Source organism: Lepisosteus oculatus, chromosome 14 (assembly GCF_040954835.1).
Source record: "Lepisosteus oculatus isolate fLepOcu1 chromosome 14, fLepOcu1.hap2, whole genome shotgun sequence".
In the NCBI taxonomy this organism is placed as follows: Eukaryota; Metazoa; Chordata; class Actinopteri; order Semionotiformes; family Lepisosteidae; genus Lepisosteus; species Lepisosteus oculatus.
Window position 1 is genome coordinate 35,765,845 of NC_090709.1, and position 16,342 is coordinate 35,782,186.

Consider the following 16,342-nt stretch of genomic DNA (forward strand, 5'->3'; position numbering starts at 1 on the left):
GGATCTCCTCCTCCATCCTGCGGAGGTGGTTCTGCAGCTCCTTCTGGTGCTTCTCCCTCAGTCTCTTTGGAGGTTCGGTACCTTTTCAAATCCAGTGATCACATCTGCTGATTGGCTGCGACATCATCAGGTGTAGCTCTTCAGGCTTCTCATTGGCTGTTCGTCTTTCAGATGTTTGATCGGTTACCCCCAGCTATAGCTCAACTCCAGAGGAGACCCGTTACCCAACCAGCATGGGTCCACATGAGTATTTCCTGTCATGGGAGATGTCAAAATGGACCCCCTGGTTTGTGTTATGGGTCAGGACCTGATGCTCATCAGAGAAACCCACCTTGGACACACTCCCAGGGGCTGGACTCAGCAGAGCTGGACTGTTGTTTACTCAAGGGCAGAGATTATTGGTAAATGTTTATGATACGCCTTGGTGCTACAGAAGTTTCATCTGAAGTGCAGCACCTCCAACAGCACAGTGTCACAGAGCTCCAGAGGGAACAGCGCCACCTGCTGGTCCACAACCTCCACACACAGCAGCAGCGTCCTGGTTTCCTTACAGTCTCCCAGCCTTGCTGAGCTCCAAGCTCTGAGGGCATCAGGCTACAGAGTGGCAGCTCTGCTGTGTTCATGGGCTGGATCAGTGCAGGCTCAGAGGAGCCTGTGTGACCTTTGTCATGGAAATATAACTATCAAGGAAGCCACAAGAGAGAGTTCTCACCTGAGTAAGGTCTTTATTTCAATATTGCAATATTGGGAGCCCTGCAAAGTGCAACCAGAGACTCAATTTGTTACAAGCAGTACAGGGTTTTTATAAGACGTTGCGCTGTAAAAAAGTTCAGCACTTGGTCCCTTCTAAAACTTCCCCTTTCTCTAAGAGAAAACAGATTACATCATAGAGCGAGAGAAGAAAAACTAGATTTGTTATTCAAAGCTTATCAGTTACTTTCAGCTAATTTTAATGACCCAGACAGCATATATTGTTTTGGTACATTGTCTTCTAAACTAACCTAAACAGTGTACTTTGTTGACGAACTGTTTTCTAAAATTCTGCACGTACTGTAGCACAGCAGTTACATCCTTGAAATATATTATCTAAAAGCACTAATATATTTTTTTCAAAGCTCTCTACATTTTTAAGAATCAATTTACTTATTAGATTTCCACTTCACCTTCCTCACGCTCTCTGTGTGGCTCAGGGGCGTTGCTGTGGACGACTGTGTGTCGCTCAGGAGTGACTCCCTCATGGTGAAACACTGTAGTCCTACAGGGTGTCCTTACGCTCCTTCTCTATCTCAGCTGCTCCACAAAGGGCTTCAGTAATCCTTGTATCACTGGGTCGTTCCGAGGAATGCTGGCCATGGCTTCCTTAACGACGTGAACAGACACCTCCGTTCCGAAGTGGGAGACGATCCTGTGGGCCAGGTCCTGCTTCTCGGTGTCTCCCAGTACACCCCGGGGCATCCCCTCCTGGTGCAGAATGTTCTTCAGCTTCTTGTACTCGTCTGCTTCCAGCTCCTCGATCACTTTATTCAAGGCTCCTTCCCACCCTTCGCTGCTGGTGATTCCTGAAACAAACACAGACACCCTTCTACTGGCTGCTCGAGGGCTGAGGAACCAGCTCTAGATACTCAAAGAGGACAGAGGGACTCACTCTGAGGGGCAGAAGTCTTTGGGGTCCTGGTCCGAACAGCACGGACTGCAGAGAGAGAAAGAGACAGAGACATGTTCACCCTGACCAGCACAGCACCCACAGGACACAGTCTCCCGTAAAGACACTGTTCACCCACAGGACACACAAGATGCATCTCAAGTCAGCTATTGCCTGGCATGATTGTCACACTCACTAGCAGGCCATACTGACCTCTAACCCACCATGTTCTCAGTAGATCTGTTACCTGGCAGCTGCACAATGCGGCTCCACACCCTCTTTTCTCCGTCCTTTGTGGCGCATTTCAGCAACACCAGGTCCAGTCTCATCGCACCGTGGGCCAGGAACACCTCGAATGTGGGGTGGAAATTTGGGCCATAACTGCAGTAAAAGCACTCGGACTGGAAGAACAACAGTAACGCTGTGTTAAAGAGCTAGCAGTCTGTCACGCAGGCAAATCCTTTTTGAGCATGAAGTCAGCTGGACTCCCTCTACAGACTCTGTGACTCTGCTTTCTGCTTCTCTCTCCACTATCCCAATTCTCCTTGACCTCTGACATGACTGGCCACATCCTCTTCCTGTCCTGGGTATTTCAGGTGCTGCTCTTGGCTGGTTCTCTTCTTGTCCCTTGAACTGCTCTTTCCAAGTGTCCTGGTGAGGCTCTGGCCTTCTCCCCCCCGGTGTTCTTCACGGGTCAGTACTCGGGCCCCTTCCTTTCTCTGTGTATCTGCTGGATGGGTCCACCTGTTTCATTGCTTCGATGACACTGATGATACTCAGATCACCCTTTCATGACCCGAGTCTTTCCTGCTTCTCTCTCTCTAGATCTTTCTGTCTCTCCCTCATGCTCTCTCAACAGTTTGGGTCATAAAGGCCAGTGATCTCCGTCTGTGTCACAGGCGAACCATTACCTCAGGCTGGATTATCTCAGTCTTCTTGCTGCTGCTGGACACTCTGTACGTCGCTTTCGGTGTCAGTTTACAGGTTGAGCTCGTCTGAATGAGGGTGCTCCTGCAGTCCTGCTGCTCGGTGACCTGTGGAGGAGAGGAGAGGACAGGGTGACACTGCTGGGAATGGGGGAACAGAAACATGCCACGACGTCGTGCTGGAGAAACAGACGGACAGAGACAGGAAGTGCTGGAGAGACAGACAGAGGGACAGGAAGTGCTGGAGAGGTAGACAGGCATAGAGACGGGAAGTGTTGGGAGAGAAAGACAAATAGAGACAAGAAGTGCTGGAGAGGTAGACAGGCAGAGAGACGGGAAGTGTTGGGGAGGTAGACAGACAGAGAGACAGGAAGTCCCCTGTACCTGGCTAAGAAGTACGTTCTCAGGGAGCACAAACACATTCAACTTGGGCAGCAGGTCCACGCCATCCCCCGGCCGCAGGAACAGCAGCACCTGTCCCTTGACATTGAATCTGAACACGCTCTTCACGAGGCCCCACAGGGACAGGCCGGCGATGGACACCCTCACATGGGTCTGTGTCACCTCCAGGGGCGACAGCACCTCAAGATTACCACAGCTCACATGGGCCACCGACAGGAAGTCACTCCTGCCTGCAGGAAGACACTGAGTGAGTCATGATTCCTTTGGCTGTTTGTTGTAAGACTGCTCACATCTTCACAGCTTCCATTCCAGTAGAAGAGCCCCACGATTCAGTTACACCCCTAGACTCCACCCCAGCTGTTCCCTGTTTGTTCCAAGGACTCATCCCTCTCAGCTATAAGACTTTGGGCTCAGAGCAGTGGGTGCAGCACCATTGTGGAGTTGGACCACCTTCGGTTCCGACTTGGTTAGTATTTGCCAGTTAGGCCTCAAGTGCCGGGTCAGTGAGATGGGTTTGTAAACCAGAGACCATCAACTCAATGCTGGAGGAGCTTGTCTTGATTAAACCTGAGGACGTTGGCTCCAGTGTGATTCGACAATCAGTCACGTCCACAGTAGAGGACTGCCGGAATGGAGAGGCTCACAAGAGCCAGCTCTGCTCCTCATTGACTTCCATTCGAGCTCATCTTTCAACCTGACATGACACGACACTTAGGGCTGAAGATCACTGATTATTTCTGTTAACGATGTGACATGGCCTTCGGTGGCCATGAATAACTGAATTAAAGTAATGAAGCCTTTAACTGAGATTAATTAAGGGCCAGTAATGAAGCCCTGGGATTGAGGTTCAGTAATGGATTGGAACAGATTCCAGAAGCTGGAGAGAAGGATGAGTCCAGCATATCCCAGAAGCAACCTCATCTTCATTCACACTGTTACACAGAGGGCAAATTGTCACCAGACTCCATGGTAGAGGGTAGAGTCTCCTGCTGTAGCTGAGCTGAAGCTGTACTCACTGTCAATACAGAAACTGTTAACATCGCCTGAGACTCACGGTCATCGATCTCGCAGTGAGGTAGCTGCAGTTCCGTCAGCGCCCCCTGGGGGCAGTGTATGTCAAACAGGGGTCCTGCAGGATGCTGGCCAGTGGGGGACAGGAGCGCCATGTCCCAGTGTGTGGTCTGATACTCCAGTTCGCCCCCCGACGCCATCACAAACACCAGCCCAGTGACACGGCACCAGAACTGACCCGCGGACGGGCAGAGATACCTGCACAGGACAGCACACTGTCAACACACTGCACAGAGACAGAGGACACCACACTGTCAACACTCCACAGAGACAGGGGACACCACAGACATCAGGGCATTGACACTGGAGACAAAATAAAGAAATTCTACGCTTGCAGTACAGTGACACAAAGAGAGAACTGGGGCAGGACTGTGACAAAGACACAGCACTGACACTGGAGACACAGAAATATAGAGGTTCCACACTTCCTTACTGCAGTCTGGCATGTTTATCCTTATTATTATTATTATTACTATTATTATTATTATTATTATTGCTTACACTTATATAGCGCTTTTCTGTGCAGCCCCACCTGGATGATGCGACGGCAACCATAGTGCGCCAGAACGCTCACCACACATCAGCTCTCAGGGGGGAGGAGAGCAGAGTGATGTACTGTAGCCAATTCATAGATTCATGGGAATTATTAGGAGGCCATGATTGGTAAGGGCCAATTGGAAATTTGGGCAGGACGCCGGGGTTACACCCCTACTCTTTTCGAGAAACACCCTGGGATTTTTAATGACCACGGAGAGTCAGGACCTCGGTTTTACGTCTCATCCGAAGGACGGCGCCTGTTTACAGTCCAGTGTCCCCGTCATTATACTTGGGCATTAGGACCCACATGGACCGCAGGGTGAGCGCCCCCTGCTGGCCCCACTCACACCTCTTCCTTAGCTAAGAAGAAGCTACTGAATTCCTCTCGTTATTGTTTTAAGGACTAATGATACGTGATATGAGTGCTCCGAGTGTTTAAGTTTCAGTCTCGTGTGAAAGTACACAGGAGACCGTAGTGATGGGCGAGACTGAAGCAATGTATCTATTTTAGTGTCATTTCTCCGTGAAGCTGTCAGGTTGCAGGAGAGCGAGTCTCTGGAAAAAGATGTGACTGTGAAAATCCCTTCTGCTGACTTTTATTCAGATAAACTGCGAGTCCACTGCCATTGCAACTGAGCGCTTCCGCTGAGATACCGCAAGATACTTGGCTGGACCGGGATGACATTATGATTGACGGGCAGCTTAGCGAGTCAGAGGGAGGAGTGGCACAGGAAGTAGACCAGTGGCCTTGTGGGAAATGGAGTTTACCTAGACCGCTGTCGTGCAAGTGAGCAGAACAGACATCTGGCAGCTCCTCACTGGGAGCACAGGAAACTGTGCATTTAAAATAACGAGACAAACAAGAGGTCTGTATGTAGCATCGAGCAGTGTGTTCTGGAATTCTGTTTGTCCTGAAGGTCTTTCGGCCTCAAAATATGCCTTTTAGTGATGTTCAGGACTTCTTATGTTTTAATCTCATTTTTGCTTGTTAAGCAAAGGATGGCAAAAAAGACCAAAATATCAGGTACCTGTAGGTTTCCTTCCTGTTCTGAAATTTTATTTCAGGAGTGAATTCAGTCACGTTCCCTGGGACCTGAAAACGAATTGAGATGTCACAGGTGTGGAGGTAAAGATACAGGTGTGTCTCCAGTGTGGGAGATGAGATGCCACAGGTGTGCAGGTAAAGATACAGGTGCATCTCCAGTGTGGGAGAGGAGATGTCACAGGTGTGGAGGTAAAGATACAGGTGTCTCTCCAGTGTGGGAGAGGAGATGTCACAGGTGTGGAGGTAAAGACTCAGGTGCGTCTCCAGTGTGGGAGAGATGTCACATGTGTGGAGGTAAAGAATCAGGTGTCTCTCCAGTGTGGGAGAGGAGATGTCACAGGTGTGGAGGTAAAGATACAGGTGTCTCTCCAGTGTGGGAGATGAGATGCCACAGGTGTGGAGGTAAAGATACAGGCAGGTGTGTCTCCAGTGTGGGAGATGAGATCTCACAGGTGTGGAGGTAAAGACTCAGGTGCGTCTCCAGTGTGGGAGAGGAGATGTCACAGGTGTGGAGGTAAAGACTCAGGTGCGTCTCCAGTGTGGGAGAGGAGATGTCACATGTGTGGAGGTAAAGAATCAGGTGTCTCTCCAGTGTGGGAGATGAGATGCCACAGGTGTGGAGGTAAAGATACAGGCAGGTGTGTCTCCAGTGTGGGAGATGAGATCTCACAGGTGTGGAGGTAAAGACTCAGGTGTGTCTCCAGTGGGGGAGAGGAGATCTCACACGTGTGGAGGTAAAGACTCAGGTGTTTCTCCAGTGTGGGAGATGAGATGTCACAGGTGTGGAGGTAAAGACTTTTCCTGGAGGTACAAACACTTACTTTGGTTCTGCTAACTTCATCAGGCTCATCTCCCACAGACAGTGAGCCCTCAGTCTCAGGTATCCCAGACAGTGAGCCCTCAGTCTCACGTGCCCCAGGTGAATATTCCTCAGCTGCTGGACCTGTTGAAAGAAAGAGCTGGGCATCACAGAGTGACAGGCGTGAGTCTGTCTCGGTATCTCAGTTGCTACAAACTGTTGAATACAGCTGTCTGATCTTCTGAGACGACCTGACTGCTGTTTTGACACCATCATCATGATAATGGGCTCGTTATGGATCTGGTGTGATGCTGCTCACTGTGTTTAGAGTCCACTGTGATTCTCGCGCTGTGCAGACATCTGGGTTCCTCTGCGTGTTCAGGATCCCTCTGTTTCCTGTATTTTAGAATACTTACTTCATATCGAAGTCTAATCACACTCCTAGAGAAAGTGTGGATCATCCTGGATCAGAAGGGACAGTCAGTGAATCCGAGCAAACGCTCTTCCTGTTGTGAACTCGTGACTCGCACTAATATTCTTACAGGACCTTGAGAGAGAGGGTCAGTGATGTAGGAGAGAGAGCTGTGTATCAGTGTGCCATACAGAGGGTCAGTGATGTAGGAGAGAGAGCTGTGTATCAGTGTGCCATACAGAGAGTCAGTGATGTAGGAGAGAGAGCTGTGTGTCAGTGTGTCATACAGACAGAGGCTCAGTGATGTAGGAGAGAGAGCTGTGTGTCAGTGTGCTGTACAGAGAGAGTACTGTACTTCCTCTTCTCTATCTTCTGCAGAAGTTTTCTGTCCATCATGTAAGGAAAGACTCATTTCTGCCACCATGTCCTCTATCTTCTCCAGCAGCTCTGTGACCTGAGTGCGGTCACCCCTGTTCTTGTTGTTGAGAACATGATACCTGTTCCCACACTTCTCCACCAGACACTGGAGCTCCTTCCCTCTTCTCTCAATGTGCTGCTCAATGGTTGTGTCTCTCAGTGTGTCCCCCCAGGTGAACAGCACTATTGTGTGTCTCAACACTCTCTCACTGAGAAGCTCCAGATGTTCTCTCATCTGATAAACAACACAGACATTTTTCCAATGTCTTCCTTGCTCATCTTTACCAAGGGCGCCAATACTTCAGGAGGGCCCTGTAGAGTCCCACTAACACTCTGAGTGTCCAGTGGCAGTTCAGACACATATGGGACTCCTGTGTTCAGAATGAACCTTTATACCACCTTATTTTAAAAATACATGTAAAAAACTGTAAAATCATTCAGTCCGTCCTGATTCTTCAGTAGTGAGTCTAAAATGTCACACTTCATAAAGAAATGTTTGGGACTCAGCCACCTGGCTGGGAAATCTGTGTGTTGTATAGTTTCAAACCGCTTAGAAACTAACTACTGTGATGCACACTGAAGAGAACTAGCATGATGTTAGTTTAAAAACAGTGAAGCTGACAAGCTGGAGGAACTGAGTCTCTTTAGTCTGAAGGGAGTGTCCCACACTGACAGGGTGAAGATAGGGAACCACGTACAAAGAAAATATTCAACATCCTCAGTGACAGTCAGTCATCATTAAAGACCAGTTAGATATTGAAACCTCAGAGTTCCTCAATATTTAACACTGAAGCTCAAAGCAACACTAAGACTTAAAATCAGGAGTGGGAGGCTCTACTGTACACAGAGGGGGGTGGGAGAGGGGAACAAGCTGCCCAGCCCTGTTGTTGAAGATGATACCCTGGCTTCTCTCCAGACACAGCTGGATGAGCTCCTCCAGTCAGGACATGGGGCTCTACTGTACAGAGAGGGGTTAAGGGAGGGAACAAGCTGCCCAGTCAAGACAGTACAAACAGCTGCATGAGACCCTGGAATCATTACTAATTATGGGCCAAATAAATTCTTCTGTTGTTCATCTGTACTGATTCCTCTCTGGTATTATCAGCTGTACAATAAACACGGCCCCTGAGCAACAAACAGGAAATGTTCATATCCGAGCGAGTCTGAGCATCATGAATACTAACAGTGTGAATCCAATACCATCAGCACACAGTCAGGTTTAACATCAATCATTCTACCTTAAATAAACACCTTATTAAAATATTTAGTGAATCCCAAACAGCTTGAGTTTACACTACCGATCCCTGATCCCTGACAAGAGAAAGTGAAAGTAAAACAGTTTCTGTCTCTCTCCTAGTTCAGACCCTGTGTGTCTGACAGACAGAACAAACTCCCAGCCGACAGGAAGACACTTCTCCAGCTGCTGCTGTGCTCTGTGACAGAGAAGAGTCCCTCAGTGACTCCCTTACCGACACTCTGACAGGTAGAACAAGAGAAAACTCACCAGGGCTGAGCGCTAAGCTCCTAAACTCTGCCATCTCTCTCTCTCCGTCTCTTCCTGGTGATCCGAAGGGCAGGACTTTGTCCTCTCAGTGGCCCTTGATAAATTTACTGGGTTCAGTTAATGATTAACTCACCAGAGCAGAATGAAGTCTTGGGCGCTGCCTGATATGAACGTTTCTGGTATATCTCATCACTTAGGAATTTAAAAATGCTTTTAAAATTATTTTTCATAAGCAAACTCTCGTTTGGGGTTCTGGAAAGTTGATCTAAAAGGATCTCCAAAGCACTTTACAGTCAGGGACCCCACTTCATCCCACCTGCAAACAACTGAGAAGAGGGAATTTGGGAAGTACAGACCGAACCCCGACTAAACAACACCCCTGACCAGCAGTGGGGTCACTGGAGTCCACACCCCTACTCTCACACACAGTGTCCTGATCTGTACTGACCAGCAGTCGGGACACTGGGGTCCACACCCCTACTCTCACACACAGTGTCCTGATCTGTACTGAACAGCAGTCGGGACACTGGGGTCCACACCCCTACTCTCACACACAGTGTCCCGGATCTGTACTGACCAGCAGTCGGGACACTGGGGTCACACCCCTACTCTTACACACAGTGTCCTGGGATCTGTACTGACCAGCAGTCGGGACACTGGGGTCCACTGGGGTCCACACCTGTCTGGATCTATGAAGTCAATGAGGCGCTGCAGTACTGCACAGTCCCCGCCAGGGGGAGACAAGGCACCAGAAGTCAGAGGCCCGAGCTGAACTGCTTCAGGAGAGAGACAGATTGGGTAAACAGCAGGCCAGAGAGAGAAAGAGAGCAGACAGTAGATAACACGCTGCAGATAACAGACCTGAGGATTTCATCGGCTTGTTCCCCCCTCCCACCCCTCTCTGTGTACAGACCCTCTCTTAACCGCAGATGCCTGAGCGCAGATTGACCCCGACCTCCCCCCACCCCCCTTGTCTGAGCTGCCCCCCCAGAGCCCGTGACGGTCTGGGGCCGAGTACAGTTTGAGGACAATCTCCTTTCTTCCACCAGCTCCTCCAACGCAGACTCTCAGTCGGCTCTTCTGCAGCGTCAATCCCTCCCCAGAACAAACACAAACCACACCGCTGCTTCTCCGTTTTTATTCATCTGTTCACAGAACATACAGAGACCGGGGGCTCCCTCCCTCACGAGGAACCCCAGGCCACGGCCAGGCGGAGAAAGGAGAGCGATCCGGTGGGGTCTGGGGATTTTGGACCAAGGGGTGGTCTTAGTCCTCTGGGCGTTACTGTGGCGAAATACTCCCTCCTGTCCTGCTTTTAAGGTCCAATTTCCTTTTTTATTGAAATAAAATCTCTTAGGAAACTTAGGGACTTAGGAAACACAAACAAAGACCTCAGAGGAGAAACCGCCCTCCTCCCCTCCCCTCACTCACGATGAACGCAAGAAGGTTAAAAATGAAGACGACCCGCGACCTCACAGGCGTGTCCGTGGGAGTCTGCTTGAGCGACGCAGAAACACGTCCACGCCTGGTGCTTGCCTGCCATTCCCACACAAGAGAGCAACAGGAATCGGAAGTCCAGGGCTCCGTCTCTCGCCGGGGAGCGTGGGTGGTGTTGTTTTTGTGGGTGGGGGTGGGAGAAGGGAGTGAAACACGCGTCGTTCCCCACCCACCCCACGATCATTTCACTCGCTGCCATCGATCGATCGATTATACAACGACAAATCATGGAGAACCATTCCAGTTCCTCACGGTGAAGGAAGAGTAGCACCACCTCCGCTCTCACTGAAATACTCTACATCAAAAAGACGCACGAGTCTTTCCGTCAATAAGATAGATAAATAAATAAGCCACGCAGGAAATCAATCAATAAACAAACAGAGCGATAAGGCGCCACGGGCGTCTCCACCCACGAGTCCCGGACTCCCCTCTCCGGGCGGCAGCGGTCCGGGTCTGAGCTCGGGTTCGGGTCCGGCTGGCCGGTATGGGTATCGGTATCGGGCCGGACTCGAGGGCCTCTCCCGTCACGGTCGGACTCCACCCAGAAGGGGGGCGGGGGGGGTTACAGGTCACAGGTCACAAGTCACAGGTCGGAGCTGCAGCTGAGGTACTGAGAGACGCCAACCAGGAGCAGCACCTCACTTCGGCCGCCGCCCCCTCTTCCTCCCCCGCCCTCCCGCCCTCCCTGCCCCTGCCCCTCGGGGGGAAAGCTGGCGGCGGGCAGCGCCAGTTCGGACCTGGGCTCCTCGGAGACGTAGATCTGGAGACACAGCGCGGCCACCAGCAGCAGGAGCAGCTGCTGAGTGGAGCCGCGGGGCTCGGCCGCCGGGGGGTGGTTCTGCACCTGGGGAAGAGAGAGAGAGGTCAGGGTCAGGGAGTCACGCTCGCTGGGGTTCGGGCTGGATGATATTAATAATAATAATACACTTCTATAGCTCTCTCCTGGACACTCCACTCAGAGCTCTTTACAGGTCATAGGGATCCCACTATCGCAACCAGTTTGTAGGTCTTTATAGGACATGGGGATCCCACTACCACCACCAGTGTGCAGCCCCAACTGGATGACGCCCTAACACTAACACTACCACTGATAACAACAGTACTAACACTAACACTAATACTGCTAACAATAGTACTACTACTAACACTAATACTGATAACAATAGTACTACTACTAACACTAATACTACCACTGATAACAATAATACTAATAACACGACTGCTACTACTACTACTGCTGACAATGCTAATAATACTACTAATACTACTACTGATAACAATAGTACTACTACTAACACTAATAATACTACTATTACTAATAATGCTAATAATTATTAGTATTATTATAAATTACTAATACTAATAAGTATTAATACTAATAATACTACTGCTACTACTACTGGTAACACTAATAATACTACTAATAGTACTACTACTACTGATAATACTAATAATAACACTAATAATACTAATACTCTACTAATACTACTGATAACGATAATAGTAGTAATACTACTAATAGTAATAATACTACTAATACTAGTAACAATCTCCTTCACACAAGAACTGCACACACGGTGTACAAATCAGCTGACTGGAGAGTAATTTCCGACGGTGATAAATACAAGAAATACAAGAAATAGAACTGACCTTGTTGGTTTCTCTAAAAACACTGGTTTCTCTAAAAACACTACAAGTCCTGTCAAAGACAGGATATGCTCGACTAGAATTGTTGTCTCTGACCGGTGAGAAATTTCGTTTGTTGTGCGAAGGACTCAGCAAGAAGAGATGTGTCAATTCAGGTGCAGTTGTTTATCGTGAGGGAAAGCACAGATAATATGGGCTTTAATGAATTAACAGTGAAAGTGTAGCAGGGGGCCTCGTATGGACTGCGGTTGTGATTAGTTTTTGTTATTTGCATTTAAAGATTTTGCTTTTACATGAAACATAATGCAGGAGTAGCTGCAGCCTAGGTAGACGTGCCGAAAACCACGTTACGTTCTTATTATTTACTTTATTATTTATTATTTCTCACTGAACACTAGCGCCCCTCTATGATCACACACTAAACACACTACTGTGCCACTGTGATCATACACTGAACACAGTACTGTCCCCACTTAGTTGACACACTGAACACACTACTGTCCCACTGTGATCACACACTGAATACACTACTGTGCCACTGTGATCACACTATGAGCACTGTATTGTCCCATTATGATCACACACTGAACACTGTACTGTGCCACTGTGATCACACAGTGAACACTGTACTGTGCCACTGTGATCACACAGTGAACACTGTACTGTGCCACTGTGATGACTCACTGAACACTAGCGTCCCACACCGAACACAGTACTGTCCCACTCTGATCACACACCGAACACAGTACTGTGCCACTGGGATCACACACCGAATAGAGTACTGTCCCACTCTGGTCATTCAATGAACACAGAACTGTCGCACTGTGATTACTCACTGAACACACTACTGTGCCACTTTGATCACACAGTGAACACTACTATACCACTGTGATTACTCACTGAACACACTACTGTGGCACTTTGATCACACAGTGAACACTACTATACCACTGTGATTACTCACTGAACACACTACTGTGCCACTTTGATCACACAGTGAACACTACTATACCACTGTGATTACTCACTGAACACACTACTGTGCCACTTTGATCACACAGTGAACACTACTATACCACTGTGATTACTCACTGAACACACTACTGTGCCACTTTGATCACACACTGAACACAGTACTGTCCCATTTAGTTGACACACTGGACACAGTACTGTGCCCCACTGATCACACACTGAACACACTACTGTACCACTCTGATCACACAGTGAACACTGTACTGTGCCACTGGGATCACACAGTGAACACTGTACTGTCCCACTGTTATTACACAGTGAACACACTACTGTACCACTGTTATTACACAGTGAACACACTACTGTACCACTCTGATGACACACTGAACACAGAACTGTGCCTCTCAGATGCCACACTAAAAACACTACTATGCCACTGTGATTACTCACTGAACACAGTTCTGTCCAACTATTATCACACTCCGAACACACTACTGTCCTACTGTGATCACACTCCGAACACACTACTGTGCCACTGTGATCACACACTGAACACAGTCCTGTGCCACTGTGATTTCTCACTGAACACTAGCGCCCCACTTTGATCACAGTACTGTCCCACTGTGACAACACGCTAAACACAGTACTGTCCCACAGTGTCTGTATGAACCCCTCTCTCTCTCAGGTCTCTCGCTCTCTCTCTCTCACTCTCTCAACTCAATTCAAGGTGCTTTATTAGCATGACCGATGGGTACAATCAGTGTTGCCAAAGCAGATAAAAATAATAAAATTAACATGGAACAAAACAAAAAATAGAAGTAAAATAAAATCTACAGACATTTACAACAAAGACATATTATAAAATATTGACATATACTGTAGGCGGCTGGAGCATTATTGGGAGACAGACTCACTGTTCCTCAGGCTGTGACAGGAGATCACACACTGGGCTGCCAGATCAACTGAGTTCCCTCCTCCCTCTCCCAGTAGGATTGGGACCTGTTGTGGTTTTGGCAAGTGTGGGATCTCTGGGATTAGATTTCTGAATTTCGGGAAGAATGTTTCTCTAATACCAGAGTATCTGTCACAGTGCAGTAGGAAGTGCACCTCTGTCTCTATTTCTCCCCGCTGGCAGTGGGAGCACAGCCTGTCCTCTCTGGACAGCCAGGTCTGCCTGTGTCGCCCAGTTTCTATGGCCAGGTTGTGGTCACTGAGCCTGTACTTCGTCAGGGTCTGTTTCTGTTTGCTATTTTTTATTTTGGTCAAATATTCAGCTAGTGTGTATTGTCTGTTTAGGGTTCTGTAGCATTCCAGTTTATGTTGTGTTTGTGTGTGTGTGCCAGTGTGTGAGATATTGCTGTTTGATCTGTGCAGTGATGTGCTTGAGTCTGGGTTGTGGTGCTCTAGCAGTGCTGTCCTGAGGCTGGTTAGTGTTGGTGTGGCTCAGGTTAGTGAGCCTCAGGACCAGCTGGCTCAGGGGGCTCTGCTTTGGGCTCAGCAGGGCTTTGTGGTGGTAGGAATTTTGGTCGCTGTTTTTTAGGTGTAGCCAATACTTTAATATTCTTTTCTGTATGTTTATCAATAGTGGGTCCTGGCCTAATTCGGCCCTGCACCCGTTGTTAGGAGTTTTTCTCTGCACACGGAGGATGTTTCAACAGTTTCTGTGGGGTGTTTGTCCCATTGGGTGTAATCCTGGTCTGTGAGGGGACCCCACACTTCACTGCCGTATAGGGCAATGGGTTGGATTACACTTTTAAATATTTGGAGCCAGATTCTTGTTGGTGGGTTGATGTTGAAGAGCCTCCTTCTTATTGCGTAGAAAGCCCTGAGTGCCTTCTCCCTCAGTGCCTTCACTGCCAGGTCAAAACTCCCGGAAGAGCTGATGGTGAGACCGAGATATGTGTAGCTGGATGTGTGCTGTAGTGGAAATCTAATGAGTTAATTGATTCTTAAAAATGTAGAGAGCTTTACAAAAAAATATATTGGTGCTTTTAGATAATATTTCAAGGATATAACTGCTATGCTACAGTACGTGCAGAATTTTAGAAAACAGTTTGTCAACAAAGTACACTGTTTAGGTTAGTTTAGAAGACAATGTACCAAAATAATATATGCTGTCTGAAAGTAACTGATAAGCTTTGAATAACAAATCTAGTTTTTCTTCTCTCGCTCTATGATGTAATCTGTTTTCTCTCCCAATATTGCAATATTGAAATAAAGACCTTACTCAGGTGAGAACTCTCTCTTGTGGCTTCCTTGATAGTTATATTTCCATGACAGTGCTCCAATGTGTTGTTGTTCAGTGTGAATTTGTACCTGTTTCTCTCTTTGTTTCTCACGAGACTGAGTGAGTGAGTGGGCGGAACTTCGGTGGGTTTGATCGTGTGGCGGTGTTTCTTCACTAGTTTTGTGTTTTTCTGTCTTTTATGGGGAAAAGCGGGGTTTATTTTCTCGTCATGGCCGGTTCTGGAGGCTCTGATCCTCCAGACCTCTCCTTTGAGAAATTAACAAGACGCCATGGTGTGAAAATCTCCCCTGCGGAGATTGAGAGGTGCGTTCTTGCGGTCGGGGAGGTCGTGGGCTGCAGGAACATCAGGTCCGCTTCCCGCTTGAGTGGAGGGATAGTCATTTTCCTGCAATCTACCGATCTGGCAAACACCCTGGTGGAGAAGGGAGTCGTCTTGGATGGCACCATCACCCTGGTACTGCCTCTCGCGGCCCCGGCACGTCGTCTCTTTCCGGAGACAAGTCTACGTCATCTTAAAAAACCCCACAGAAGAGATCAATGTGGCCCTTAAATTTCGGATTGACAGCTGTGACTACGTTGTATTCGTGACTTCAGAATTGATGAAGTGCTTCAGGTGCGGGAGCGAGGGGCATGTGGTGAAGAACTGCCCGGAGGTGGAGGAAGAGACGGACAGGGAGCCTCAGCCCCAGGGCGCACAGGAGGCTAGCCGACAGCGTCAGGCAGCGGGGAGTCACAGCCCACGGCCGGGGTGCAGGAGAGGAGATCGCTGGAGGGAGCAGGTGAGCCCGAGCCGGTGGCGTCCCAAGCAGGAGAGCAGACAGTAAAGAGTGGACCACCGCAGCCCTCAGAAGAGCAGGGAGCCCCCCACACCGGAGAGGGGCTCGGGTGCGAATGACTTCAGTGATCAGGAGAGATGGCGCCTGAAGAGCCTTTTAGGTAAGATCAAGGCAGGACCTCAGCACGAATGAGTCCTGTCCCTCACATCACATCACTATCCGTCTGCGTGCTACATGTCTGTTTGTGTTTTATGTTCTTTCTTTTTTTATTTTCAGCAAACATGGGCGACATTAGGATAGGGAGTTTGGACACCAATGGGTGCAGGAGAGCTTTGAAGCGAGCTGCGGTGTTGGAGATTATCAAAGAAAAGAGCCTGCAGGTGACTTTCCTGCAGGAGACCCACATCGTCAGCTCCAACATCGTCACCTGGCAGCGGGAGTGGCAGG

At 48.7% G+C, this 16,342-nt stretch overlaps 1 protein-coding gene across 1 annotated transcript; it reads right to left on the reverse strand.

The window, feature by feature from the left end:
- Positions 1-711: 711 nt before the first annotated feature.
- LOC138243456 (NACHT, LRR and PYD domains-containing protein 1b allele 2-like) lies at positions 712-8,829 on the reverse strand. The gene is made up of 9 exons (XM_069199087.1): positions 8,756-8,829; positions 6,445-6,566; positions 5,607-5,671; positions 4,025-4,239; positions 2,953-3,200; positions 2,554-2,676; positions 1,890-2,043; positions 1,646-1,690; positions 712-1,559 (listed from the first exon to the last, which is right to left on the reverse strand). The coding sequence occupies exons 1-9, from the start codon at positions 8,787-8,789 to the stop codon at positions 1,282-1,284; spliced, it is 1,284 nt and encodes a 427-aa protein (XP_069055188.1). The 5' UTR covers positions 8,790-8,829; the 3' UTR covers positions 712-1,281.
- Positions 8,830-16,342: the final 7,513 nt, after the last annotated feature.